Genomic DNA, 13,307 nt, shown 5'->3' on the forward strand with positions numbered 1-13,307 from the left:
TCCACACAGCCTATCTGGACCTCCCCAAGGCCTTTGACACCATTCCCCACTCTGGAATCCTAGATAAACTTACTAAGCTGGGCATTAATTCCTACGTCACTCGATGGGTTGTCAACTGGCTTACTGACAGAACCCACACTGTAAAAGTAGCTGACTCCAAATCCAGCTCCAGGCAAGTGACAAGTGGAGTACCTCAGGGTTGAGTCCTAGGACCGCTCTTGTTTGGCATCTATTTCTCTGAAGTACAGGCCAACAATAAGGGACTCTGGCTAACAAAGTTCACAGATGACTTCAAACTGGGAGCCGTTATTGAATCCCTAAATGATGTGGATACTCTACAAAAGGGCCTTACAGAACCAGATGTTTGGTGCTAGAGCCATGGGCTCAAGCTCAATGACAAGAAATGTATAGCTATCCCCTTTGGGAAAAAAAACATGTACCCATGAATTACCACATAGGTGGCAGTACACTAAAAACCGAAAGTGTGATAAGAGACTTAGGGACACAGGTGGACAATGGTCTCGCCTTCAATAAACACATTGCCACAACAGTCAGGAAATCCTTCTATGTGGCACGCCTCATCACTAAGGGCTTTTCATCCAGAAAAAAGGAGGTCATTGTCCCACTGTACTCATCCCTCATTAGACCCATTATAGAATACAATGCCCCATTTGGTATGTCCCTCTCAAGACATCTGGAACAACTGGAAAGGCCACAGAAATACCTCACTAAAAGAATTACAAGCCTAAAGCAGATGCCCTATGCTGACTGCCTTAAAAAAACTCCAGCTGTACTGTGACACATATCATCTACTCAGAGGTGATCTCTGCTTAACATACAAGGCCATGTCAAACCCAGAGCTGTTCGACATGCTACACTTAAAGAAATTCCAATCCCTCAGAGCCAAATGCTCCAGGGATCTAAACCTTGTCATCACAATAAACAAAACATGCTGGACGGATAGGTTCCTGACCCAGAGACTCCCCAGACTCTGGAATAGACAGCCCATACATGTCAAGCAGAGCGCCTCTTTGGCCCTCTTCAAAAGGAAACTTGATGATTGGATGGGAGAAAGGAAGTTCACCCCGGGGATCACGTCAGTCTCCCTGCTAGACAGGGGTCCAGGGAAGTAAATAGTGTGGGAAGAAATAGCCAGGGAATTGTTATGGCTAGGCTTGTATAGGCCGTAGGACCAATAGCCTAGTACCAAACTATGAACCTATATTCAACTGGGAGAGTTTATCATTGATGCCCGAATGTGGGACTGTGCTAAGTCAAGGTAGGTTGTATGCACAAATTTGCCTTAATTTATAGCTCTGGTGACATTTTTCAAGAAGTCTACCAAGTTTAACAGGCATGACCTATGTTTGACAAAACCAAACTGTGTTGGATCAAGGGTTTGGAGATCACCTGTGTCCTTACTTACAGGACCCATGCTGATTCGTTCCATGGCCTTACCAATAAGGCTGTTTAAGCTTATGGGTCTGTAGCTTCTGTAGTTTGTGTCACACTTTTAATACTCTTGTCAAGTGGCATATGACAAATGAAAAAAAAACTGTTACCTGTAAAACTAGCAATAAAGGGTCAGTGACACAAATGCTGTTAGGAGCAGCTATATTGTCACCTTAGTCAAAATACCTCCTGCATAACAGTGTATGAGAGTGTGCATGTATATATGTACATATATATCCACCAACACACCAGAGATATAGGTGTGTGTATGTGTGTATACATAAACAGAGATGCACAAAAATTCAGAGACAGATTTTATGTGTGTGTGTGTGTGTGTGTGTGTGTGTGTGTGTGTGTGTGTGTGTGTGTGTGTGTGTGTGTGTAGATGTGCACATATATGTGGATCTATAAAGACATAAAAATATACACCAAATACATTTTAAACAACCAAAGCAATAAATATGATAAACACATGACACGTGTGTGTGTGTGTGTGTGTGTGTGTGTGTGTGTGTGTGTGTGTGTGTGTATAGACGTGCACATATACGTGGATCTATAAAGACATAAAAATATACAGCAAATACATTTTAAACAAGCAAAGCAATAAATATGATAAACACATAATGACACATTACACATGCATTTATTTAAATTATCTGTTTCCATCTTGATAAGGGGTAATTAGTCTCATCAACACACCCATCTGAGTCACACATGAGGCAAGTTTGAGAAAAGTTATGAGAACTCCAGTATTAGCAATGAAGTATACAGCACTAAAATAATTATGTGCCCTGCATACAAAGTTTTACAAAAATACACGCATTATCCAATATCCAACATATACAGATTTGACAGACATTCATAGGTTCATAGGTGTGTACTTAGGCTAATGGCCCTGGAGCCTATATAAGCCTAGCCCAAGAAAATTCCCTGGCATCATGCCACCTAAAGTTAGTTCTCAGTGTCCCTGTCAAGCAAGGCCACTGAAGCGATCCACGGGGTGAACTTCCTATTGCTCATCCACTTGTCAAGATTTCTCTTAAAGTGGGCCAGTGAAGTGCTCTGCTTGACGTGAATGGGAAATTTGTTCCAGAGTATGGGAAGTCTCTGCGTTAGGAACCTGTCCCTCCAGCATGTTCTTTTTATTGTGGTAATGAGGTTTAGGTCCCTGGAGCATGTGGCATGGAGGGATTGGGATTTCTGCAGGTGTAGCATATCTAGCAGCTCTGGGTCAGACATGGCTTTGTAGGTCAAGCAGACATCTCCTCTAAGTAGGCGATAAGAGACAGGGTATAGCTGGAGTTTTTTGAGTCTGTCCATATAGGGCATGTGTCTGAGGCCTAAGATCCTCTTAGTGAGTTATTTTTGTGGCCTTTCCAGTTGTTGTAGGTGTCTAGTGAGGTACATACCAAATGGGGCATTGTATTCTATAATAGGTCTAATGAGGGATGAGTAGAGAGGGATTGTGACCTCTTTCTTCCTGGATGAGAAACCTTTTGTAATGAGATGTGCCACACACAAGGACTTTTTGACTACAGTGGCAATGTGGTTATCAAAGGAAAGATTGCTGTCAACCTGTGTCCCCAGGTCTCTTATCACACCTTCGGTGTTTAGTGGACTACTGCCTATGTGGTAGTTCATGGGCACTGAATTTTTCCCAAAGGGAATGACAATGCACTTTTTGGCATTGAGCTTACGGCCATGGTTCTGGCACCAGTCATTGGTGTCAGTAAGGCCTTTTTGTAGAATGTCTACATTAGTTGGAGAATCAATAACGGCTCCCAGTTTGCAATCATCTGCGAACTTGGAAGAATGCCTTGAAGTGCAAACCGGTCAGTAAGACATGGCAAGGCTGTGGTTTTACAACCACATGAATATAAACTTAGATTACGTATTGCATACATACTTATGCACACAGATAGGGAAATATAGAGACTACATTTGCCTCAACTTTCAAATGGTAACCAGTGTAACTCTACTGCAGTCAGATATCCAGGAAAAGAGTGAAAGATCCAAATATTTTACCACAATGCAGGGAAGAAAAAGAAAATACATTCAGTTGGATGGAATCAGTATTATACAGACAGTTACAGCCTGATTCCTGAAAGGAGTTAGCTAATGAGAAAATACTTTTAGAGTAGCAGCAAGATTCAATTTCAAAGTTGTTTGACATGTTTTTTGTTGAAACGTTGTAAGATTTTATTCTTCTAGAATCTTAGGATATTTGCAACTCAATGGTTTCTTTCCAAGTTGCAAGTCTCCAAAGCATTGCTGTCCTGTGAAATGAGGGAAACTGTTTTATAAATGTATGTCTGCATGAATACATGTACTAATAAGCAGCACTATCACAGTCCATATGAAAAATAATTACCGGTAAAGGGAAAACAGCATGTAGCAACATGCATTAAACAAAAACAAACAAAATTTTATATTTGTATTGTGGAGTTTTTCTCCTCGTGCCTCCGTTGAAAAATGGCTTTATAGTCAAACTTTCCCGGTCATCAAATGTCAAATAAATAAAATAAATAAAGAAAAGAAAGAAAAGAAAATACAGTTGCCTAGGCTGGGGTAATCATTCCACTAAGTTTTACAAAAAACAAGTACATACAGATACCAGGCTATAACTCATTCCACACCTTTTGGCCCCGAAACATGGACTGAAGCTCTAAAGGCAGTGGTGTCTCCATATTCATAAAGGATATGCACACCTCCAGACTAGTAGCCCAGAATAATGCATCTGAGATACTTCAGGTACAGCTAACATTGGGTAAGACGGTGATCCAGGTCATAGCCTGCTATAGGTCACCAACCATGTCCCTAGACTGTCACTCCACGTTCCTAAGCACCCTGGAATCTATCAAGGTCCAACCCAACACTCTCATACTAGGAGACTTCAACTACCCCTCCATCAACTGGGAAAACTACTCGAGCACCAATACACTGGCCCAACACTTCCTGGAATTCATCAACTCCAATGCCCTGGACCAGCTCATTCTGACTCCCACTAGAGGAAGCAACATCCTTGACCTGGTTATTACTAACATGGTCGACCATTGCTGTACACCTATAGTCAATCCATCCCTGGTCATATCCAGCCATAAACTTATCACCTTGGAAATCCACATCTCACCCACACCCCCTGCAAAGGTAACCACCGTGAAAAACTTCTTCAAAGCTGACTTTGGACTCCTAACTTCATGGCACCCATCCCAGTGGAAAATAGCTGCATGACTGCAGAATCATACACCAATACACTGTACAAACATGCACATAAATACATGGAACTAGCCATACCCAACAGAACCAATACTCTCACCTCCAAAAAAGGAAGCCAATCTGGTGGTCCCCTGCCATTAATAAACTGTACAACAGAAGGAAGAAACTGTTGCAGAAAAAGGTGAAGTCACAAGACTGGAAAAACTCCCTTATTAGCCTCAACAAAAAGTTGAGATCCCTCATCAAATCCTCTAAAGCCAGCTATGAAGGCAGAATTGCAGAAGACACTAAAAACAATCACAAAGCCTTCTATAGTTATATCAAGAACCTCCATGACAATACCCAGGATTTGCTCTGAGGTACTGCACAATGGTACCTCCTATAATGAGCCAGCAGATATTGCCAACATACTGGCCACCAGATTCAGTGCCAACTTTACCCCCCCCCCCCAAGGACTAATCACAATACTGGATGAATGCCAGGTACTCAGCATTACTACAGCACAGGTTAAACCTGCATTGTCCAAAGCCAAGAATACAGCTTCCATGGGACCCGATAATATTCCTGGCTGTGTTCTACATAGACTACAAAGCGAGCTGGCACCACATCTGTGTGCCCTGTTCAGTCACAGCCTCACCTCAGGCTTTGTCCCTACTGAATGGCACACTGCTCATTCCTCTCCATAAAGGGGGATCGACTACAGAGCTTGGCAGTTATCGCCTCATTAGCCTAATGAGTCTGATATATAAAGCTATGGAGCGCATCATCATGGACCTGATTAACAAAGATATAGGAAATCTCCAAACTGTGGACCCCATGCAATTTGGCTTTGTGAAAGGGAGATCATGCCTGCTCAACCTGGTTGACTTCTTTGAGTCAGTCACCAGGACTGTGGATGAAGGTAAGGCAGTCCGTACAGCCTACCTCGATCTGTTCAAGGCCTTTGATACCATTCCTCAGTTGGGAATTATTGATTAACTCACTAAACTAGGCATCAACCCCTATATCACTAGGTGGGTTGCAAATTGGCTCACAGATAGAACACACAGTGTGAAAGTAGCGAACTCCAAGTCAGACTGCCGACCAGTCATGAGTGGAGTCCCACAGGGATTGGTCCTGGGTCCTCTCCTGTTCGGCATCTACTTCTCAAAAGTCCAGGCCAACACAAAGGGACTCTGGCTGACCAAGTTCGCAGATGACTGCAAGGTGAGAGCCATTATTAACTCCCCAAGTGATGCAGACATCCTACAGAAAGGCCTCACTGAGACCAATGACTGGTGTTGAAACCATGGCCTTAAGCTTAACTCCAAAAAAATGTGTCGTCATTCCCTTTGGTAAAAACTCAGTTCCCACTAATTACCACATTGATGGGAGCCCACAGAACATTGAAGGTGTTATAAGAGATTTGGGGCCGCAGGTTGACAGAAACCTCTCCTTTGACCACCACATTGCCACTGTGGTCAGAAAGTCCTATCTGGCACATCTCATTACCCAGGGTTTTGCATCCAGGAAGAAAGAGGTCATCGTCTCTCTCTACTCTTCCCTCATTAGACCGATCATCAAGTAGAATGCCCCATTTGGCATGTACCTCACTAGACACCTCCAACAGCCGGAGATGCTACAGACGTACCTCATGAAGAGGATCCTAGGCATTAAACACATGTCCAACACAGACAGACTCAAAAGACTTCAGCTATTCTTTGTCTCATATCTCCTACTTAGAGGTGATCTCTGCTTGACTTACAAAGCCATGTCTGACCCAGCTCTGTTAGAAATGGTACATCTAAAGAAATCACAATCCCTCCGCACCACACGCTCCAGAAACCTCAACCTCATTACCACAATCAACAGAACATGCTGGAGGGACAGGTTCCTCACCTAGAGACTACCCATGCTCTGAATAGACTTCCCATACATATCAAGCAGAACACCTTGTTGTCCCTCTTCAACAGAAATCTTGATGAGTGGATGGGTAATAGAAAGTTCACTCTGGGGATCACTCCAGTGGCTCTACTTGATTGAGGCACTGGGAACTAACATCAGGCAGCACGATGCCTGGGCACTTTTATAAGCTAGGCTTGTAAAGGCTCCAGGGCCATTAGCCTAGTACACACCTATGAATCTATGTAATTTCACTGCCGCAAATGCTGCAGATCTGAGTGTGACTAGCCAGACCAGTTATTCAAGTAATAGCATATGGGTGGGAGAAGGAAAATACAAAAGGACAGACTGTAAACTGTTAGCACTGAAATATGACCTATGGTATGCTAACAAGCTTCTCTGAAAATTCTGCCTCTGTGTGAACATGTGACTTACACTGCACTAAAAGGTAAACAGAGTCCTCTAGCAAGCAACTGATTTTAGAAACGAGATAGTGCCCCTTTAAAAGTATGCTGAGATGGATTAGCTAGGAGGTGTCAACACAACACATTCCTTCAAAGTACACACCTACTCACCCACTCCCTCTCCAGTTACATTTTCAGACAATATAATTGTAATAAATGGATGCGCTTTACTTAAAACCATTCTGAAGAAGTTGGATTACGTATAGTCTAATGAAAGCCTCAATGGAAAAGAAATGGACAGATTACAACTGTAAGTATTGCTGATTGCTAAATTGCTTTTTAAGAACTGAACTGCTCAATTTGACTGCACTCCTCTGCTTGCTGCATGTTGAAGAAATGAAGCTATATTGTAAAATGAATCCATGGCCTCAGGTTGGTTCATCCTCAGCTACAGTTTTTATGTATTAAAAATTACATTACTATCTGGCCATACTGTGATAATGACAAATTTTACATGTTTATCCAAGTCTGTATTAAAGTGTCAGGATTAAATTAGAGGGTTATCAAAGGAAGTAAGGATGAGGAAATCTGCAGCATTGCTATCAGAAGACAGAAGTAGAGACACTGAGCTATCTTTGTGCTGCTTAAAGAAACCTCAGCTGAGTGTGAAGCATTAGTAATGGGTTTGAAGGGCCTGAAGAAAATGCTAATATATACACACACACACACACATATATATATATATATATATATATATATATGTGTGTGTGTGAAACATTCCATATAGTTGAAGGTTTGTAAAGTGAAACATTTTTAATTCCTGCAGAAGTGATCAAATAGTCATATAATTGCTTCTGCTGGCATTTCTTTGTGGGAGGTCGCAGAACAGTCGGCAAGGGGAGTTTTTCCTTTCCCTCTGTTGTGCAGTCTCAGAGATGGTATATATAACTAGCAGGCGGTATCATTGTTTTGACTTTCGATTCTTTTGTAACATCAATATTTTGTTGCTTGCTTTTGTTGTACTTTGATGTTATAAAGTACACACACACTCGTACAGCTGTTTTTCCTCTACATAATTTTCATAGAATATAACTTCTATACAGCAAAACTTAACTGGTTTGTTCTCATGTCTGTGTTAAATGACAGACATACAAGGAGAGATTGATTTCAACAAGATCAAATCTGTTTGATGGTCTGAAGCCATGGATAAATTAAGATAACTAATGCCAAGAAGGTGAAGAGGAATAATTTTTGCATTATGCATTTCAATAGATTGTTTACATGGAATGTTAATGGGATGAACAACTCAGCTAAGAAAAACAGAAAAAATGTCATATTTGAAATAGTCATGTTCTTGGGCTGTAGTAGTGCAAGAAACACACCTTGATGAAAATGAGCATAAAACCTTCCTTAAGGATAACTGGTTGAGGATGGTAGCATCTTTCTTTCAGTGAGCCAGGTGTAAGGAAATAGTCTTTCTTTTAGCAAAGACAATGGTAGCAGCATTGATAGATGAGAGCGATTGTTATGTCAGACCCATTGCTAGAGTGGGTTAAAGGGAGCAATTGCCCCAGATACAAGCTGTTAGGAGGCATCATTGTTAATGCCAGTCAGGTGCAAGTGCAAGGGTTGCCATTGTCAGCAATCCTTCACTTATACAGCTAGCAATGTCTTTCGGCTTTTCCTGGTTAGGGGTCGCCATAGCGGATCACCAGTCCACAGATTGATTGGCAGTGAAGTTTTATGGTGTCGAGTTGCCAGCCCGGCGCCCAACCTTCAGAGAAAGCGCACACACACACACACACACACACACACACACACACACACATGCATCTACCTGCATATCTTTAAAGCTAACTCGGCTGCAGGGTGGACATGCAAGCTCCACACAGAAGGAGCTCCAGCCGAGAATCGAACTAACCTCTTGCTGTGAGGTGACAACACTAACTGCTGCACCACCGCAGCCATCCTCTACAGTTGTTTAAATGAATTGATGGTGTGCATCATGGCCTGGCTGGCTCTGTAACTGTAACATTCTGGGGGATCAACCAGATTGCCAATTCAGATAGCAACAACACCTGTTTTATGTGTGTATTAAAGGTTTCCTAGGTGTAGTCGGGCTTACTACCTTCAGTGTATACTTTCCACTAATGTTGTGGGAGAGTTTCTAAGGATAATGAATAAGAGGTTGCCTTTCAGAAAAATGTGACCAATTACATGTGAAAATGGAATATAATGACAAGTAACAAGAGTGTCAAAAGTGGGACAAAAGCTGTTCATACTGTCAGAGTAGGGAAATATGAGAGGTCATTGATTGGGAAGTGCTTGTTTTAATTGCAAAGGGAGCTTTTCCTCCTACCTGTAAAAATATAGGTCAAAGTCTAAAAATTATAAAGTATTTGCTTCAACATCACATGCATGTTTGCATCGCACTGTGATATTTGAACATGCTCCTTTGGAGGGTCAGTAACCAGCAAATGTTGTTGTTGTTGTTGTGTCTTTCGGCTTTTCCCGGTTAGGGGTCCCCACAGCGGAACTCCGGTCTGCTAATGATTGGCAGTAGATTTTTATGTGCCAAGTTGCCAGCCCTGAAGGTACGCCCATTGACGCATGTCTCCACACAGAAGATGCTCTAGCTGAGAATCGAACAGGACCAGCAAATATGTGCCTTAATTGTAATGACACTGGAAGCTGTCCATTTATTATTTAAAAATGAAGACTTTTGCAGATTGCTGTCAACAGCTTATACTGGGAATGATAGCCACCTATAAGAGAGCTGGTCAATCAGTGTTTGAGAGATGAGAAAAGATAAAAAAGGGAGCAGCAAAAGAATTACAGACACACTGCTAGTCTTTAGGGAAAAGGGTTATTAATATACAAACAGGAACGACTGGAACATTTGGAAACTTGAGATTAAAGAGGAAAGACTGGAGAGTTTGAAAGTCAGTTAATGGTGTTCTAATAATTAAAAGTGAACTGGAGGGAATTAGAAGGGAAACAGAATATATTCCATCTAGAGCTTATCTAGACAATCTTGTCTTGGTTTGTGATTGACTCTGCAGGTGCCTGGTAAGAGAAGTTTTATTTGAATTTGTATTTTATTTCTTACCACTGTTTTCACTGTTTGTAGGAAGGAAGGGACAGATTATAGAGATGATGAATTAGTTTGATTTATATTTTGTTGTTTTATCTTTAATTTTCACTGTTTGTTGTTAGAAAGGGATTAGTTATAAACAGGCAAACTCTCAAGTCATCCCAAGGGACCCAGTCAGCTATACATTCACATGAAATGCAGAGAGGACAATCCAGAGCTTTTCTAAACAATCCTGTATTGGTTTGTGATTGACTGAGCAGTAGCTTGGTAAGAGAAGTTTTTATTTGAATTTATATTTTATTTTTTGCCACTGTTTTCACTGTTTGTAGGAAGGAAGGGACAGCTTGAAGACAGGAATATTTACTTTCATTTATTCTTTGTTGCTTTACCTTTCACTTTCACTCTTTGTTGTTAGAAAGGGATAGGCTTTAGCCAGGTAAGTTCTAGCCATCCCAAGGGGCTTAGTCAGCTATACATTTACACAGACAGCAGAGAGGACAGTCCAGAACTTATCTAAACAATCCTGTCTTGGTTTGTGATTGGTTGTGCAGTTGCCTGGTAAGAGAAGTTTTATTTGAATTTATATTTTATTTCTTGCTAATGCTTTTACTGTTCATGTGCGATATAGAAGCATTCCAGCTTCTGTGTGACTTTCACAACTTGTACGGTCAGAGCAACAACTTTACTGTAGTTAATTTAGCATTTAGTTTAGTTGTATATTGTTTGTGTGACAGGATAGGAAGAAATGGAAACGGATGATCTGCTGTGGCGACCCTTAACAAGAACAGCTGAAAGAAGTACATTGTTTGTGTGATTTATTTCTCCTAGAAGTTGATTTAAATTCTTTAAATTCCATGGTAACTGATTTTAGTTATTCTTTTCTTTTAGAATCTTTTATTCAATTGCAGCTGAATATGGATTCCTTAAATGAGTATGCCATTAATGATTTGGTAAAGCAGAAATATCTTGTACAGTGTAATAAATGCTTTTTATATTTAAAGCTAACACCTGCTGGTGATCTGTGTTTCTCATGTCAAATGTTGGGTAATTTGCTCACCATTATTAGAAGTAAATTTAGACTTACTGATGATGATAGCGAGTGTGCAAAGAGCAAATAGAATGCATTTAGGAAAGCAAGTGTCTATTGTCTGTAAAGATCACTCATCCTATTTGAAACAAGATAATGCCACTAATAACTTTAGAATTCTTTATAGTTATTCAGCAGTTTGAGGATTCAGGGAATAAAGAAGGAAATAGAGAAAGAAATGAAGCAGTTCACAACAAATAAGGAAGAAAAATAAACTGAATAAATGTATGTAAAGCAAAGAGAATACATACTGAAAAGGAAATTACTTTATGTAGATTACAAGGAATGATAACATGTTTCTGTCAGAAAACATCAGAAAACCTACATTCAGTCTACAGAAAAAGGTATCATTTTTTCCAAAAGGGAATGTAGAAAAAAGAGACAAGGAGCAGGTGAAAAGGAAGAAATCAAAACTGAATGTGGAAGGATTGAAGAACATTACTGTAAGAAAAAAACAGACATTGACAACATAGCTCAATGTACAAAGCCAGCTGGATGAGAACTGTTTGCTTACAAATGTAGTAAGCAATATAAACAGTGGGATTAATAAGACTAATCGTGATGAAGCTCATTTCTTTCTAACAATAGTGCAGATTGCTCTGTTCTGGTCTTGCATCACTACGTGGAGACAGAGGATCTGGGAAGAGAGAGACGTGCGATAGTAAGTAGAAAAGTGTATAGGCGTCCTGTTGTTGCTTTGTAAGGTTGAATTAAAGAAATCTTTTAATGCTGAACTCTGTTTATATTAATCTTCTGGCAGCTTAACACAGATATTACTGAATTAGAAGTTGAAGATTCTTCAGATCTGGTCAAAAAAGATATTTTGTAATTGGAAAGACAATTATTAGCGGAACTGATACTAATATTAACAGTGAAGAAATGAACATGGAATAGTGTTATGCTTCCCAGGAGTAAAAATAGAGGATGTGAGAAAGGCATTAGAATATCTTAATGTAAGGAAGTACAAATCTGTTTTTATTCTTGTTGGTACCAATGATCTCATCCGCAAAGACTCTCTGACTGTTAGTAAAGAACTTACAGCTCTCTTAGATAGCATAGCTTGTACAGGTGTTAGGATGTATTTTTCACAAATCACATAGAGAAAGGAGAGTCAGGTCTTTGTGCATGAAAAGATTTTTTGGGTAAATATCTACATGAAAAATTTGCACTATTTTAAAAAATGGAAATGTATAGAGCATCTGAGCCTAATGGCATGCATTTCTCAAGATCAGGGAAGAGAATTCTGCAGCAGACATTTTGCACACATAAGGCAGGGTTTCTGCCAGTTCAGACATTTAACATTTCACAGATAACAACATTTGGTGCATATCTGATGGTTGTTAATGCTACGAGCATTAATAATAAAGTGCCTTATTGGAAAATTAGGTACATTTCCCATAAGACTGATGTTGTTATTGTTTGTAAAACATGGTTAAAAGAACAATGACTGGAAACCAGTTCTGTCAGGGTATAAATGTTTTTGCTGTAACAGTCCTTAAATACTTTTATGAGAACCATGATTATTATATGTTCAATGACAACCCCAATACTATAGATTGTGTAACTGTGGCAATAAAGACAACCCTGGAGCGTACAACAATTGATGGAGTGCATAGACCACCAAAGTCAAGTGCTGATGACCTAGAGGAATTCATACATTTCTTGCATGAAACACAGGAAGGAAGAACAGTAGTGGCTGGGGGGCTTAAATCAGAAACAGACTGGAGTAACACTGATTCAACAATATTAGTAGGAAAATTGTTCACAACATATGTTCAGCAGCAACTAAAAAATAAGAAAATTGACCCGTAACGGAACATATTAGAAATTATTTGTGTTCTTAAAGAAATTACTGTTACTTCATGTGAAGTTTTACCACCATTGATGTGCAGTGATTATGGGGATATAAAGATAAATTTGTTGCTAGATAATTCTGCCAAAATGAAATTTAAACCAATGCACAGAAGATTAGTAACAGATTATATGGAAGCAAAACCGTCACTATGTAAAACTAATTTAAGTGATGCATTCAGCGGAAAGTTTTGAAAAAGAAATTGAATGCAAAAAATAAAAAAAAATGTTTAACATCAAGATCTAGGCATACAATGTGAGGAAATTATATTTCCATAAGATCAAGAAGCTCGATTAAGGAGACAGACAAAAAATATAAGAA

The 13,307-nt window shown here is 39.9% G+C and overlaps 1 protein-coding gene across 3 annotated transcripts in view; it reads left to right on the forward strand.

The window, feature by feature from the left end:
• Nucleotides 1-13,307, forward strand: part of LOC122792911 (caspase-8-like) — a 722,590-nt gene that overhangs the window by 173,786 nt on the left and 535,497 nt on the right. Inside the window, exon 1 of one of the 3 annotated variants that reach the window (XM_044060468.1) lies at nt 6,960-7,263. The exons of 1 other annotated variant lie outside the window; for it this stretch is intronic. In XM_044060468.1, the coding sequence (XP_043916403.1) occupies nt 7,247-7,263 (17 nt within the window). In that variant the 5' untranslated portion in view covers nt 6,960-7,246. Of the gene's footprint in view, nt 1-6,959; nt 7,264-10,495; nt 10,606-13,307 lie in introns of those variants that run through there. One more of the 3 variants, XM_044060470.1, reaches the window with a different exon arrangement.

The sequence above is a fragment of the Protopterus annectens genome, chromosome 2.part0 (genome assembly GCF_019279795.1).
Source record: "Protopterus annectens isolate FY-2018-M chromosome 2.part0, PAN1.0, whole genome shotgun sequence".
Lineage (NCBI taxonomy): Eukaryota > Metazoa > Chordata > Ceratodontiformes > Protopteridae > Protopterus > Protopterus annectens.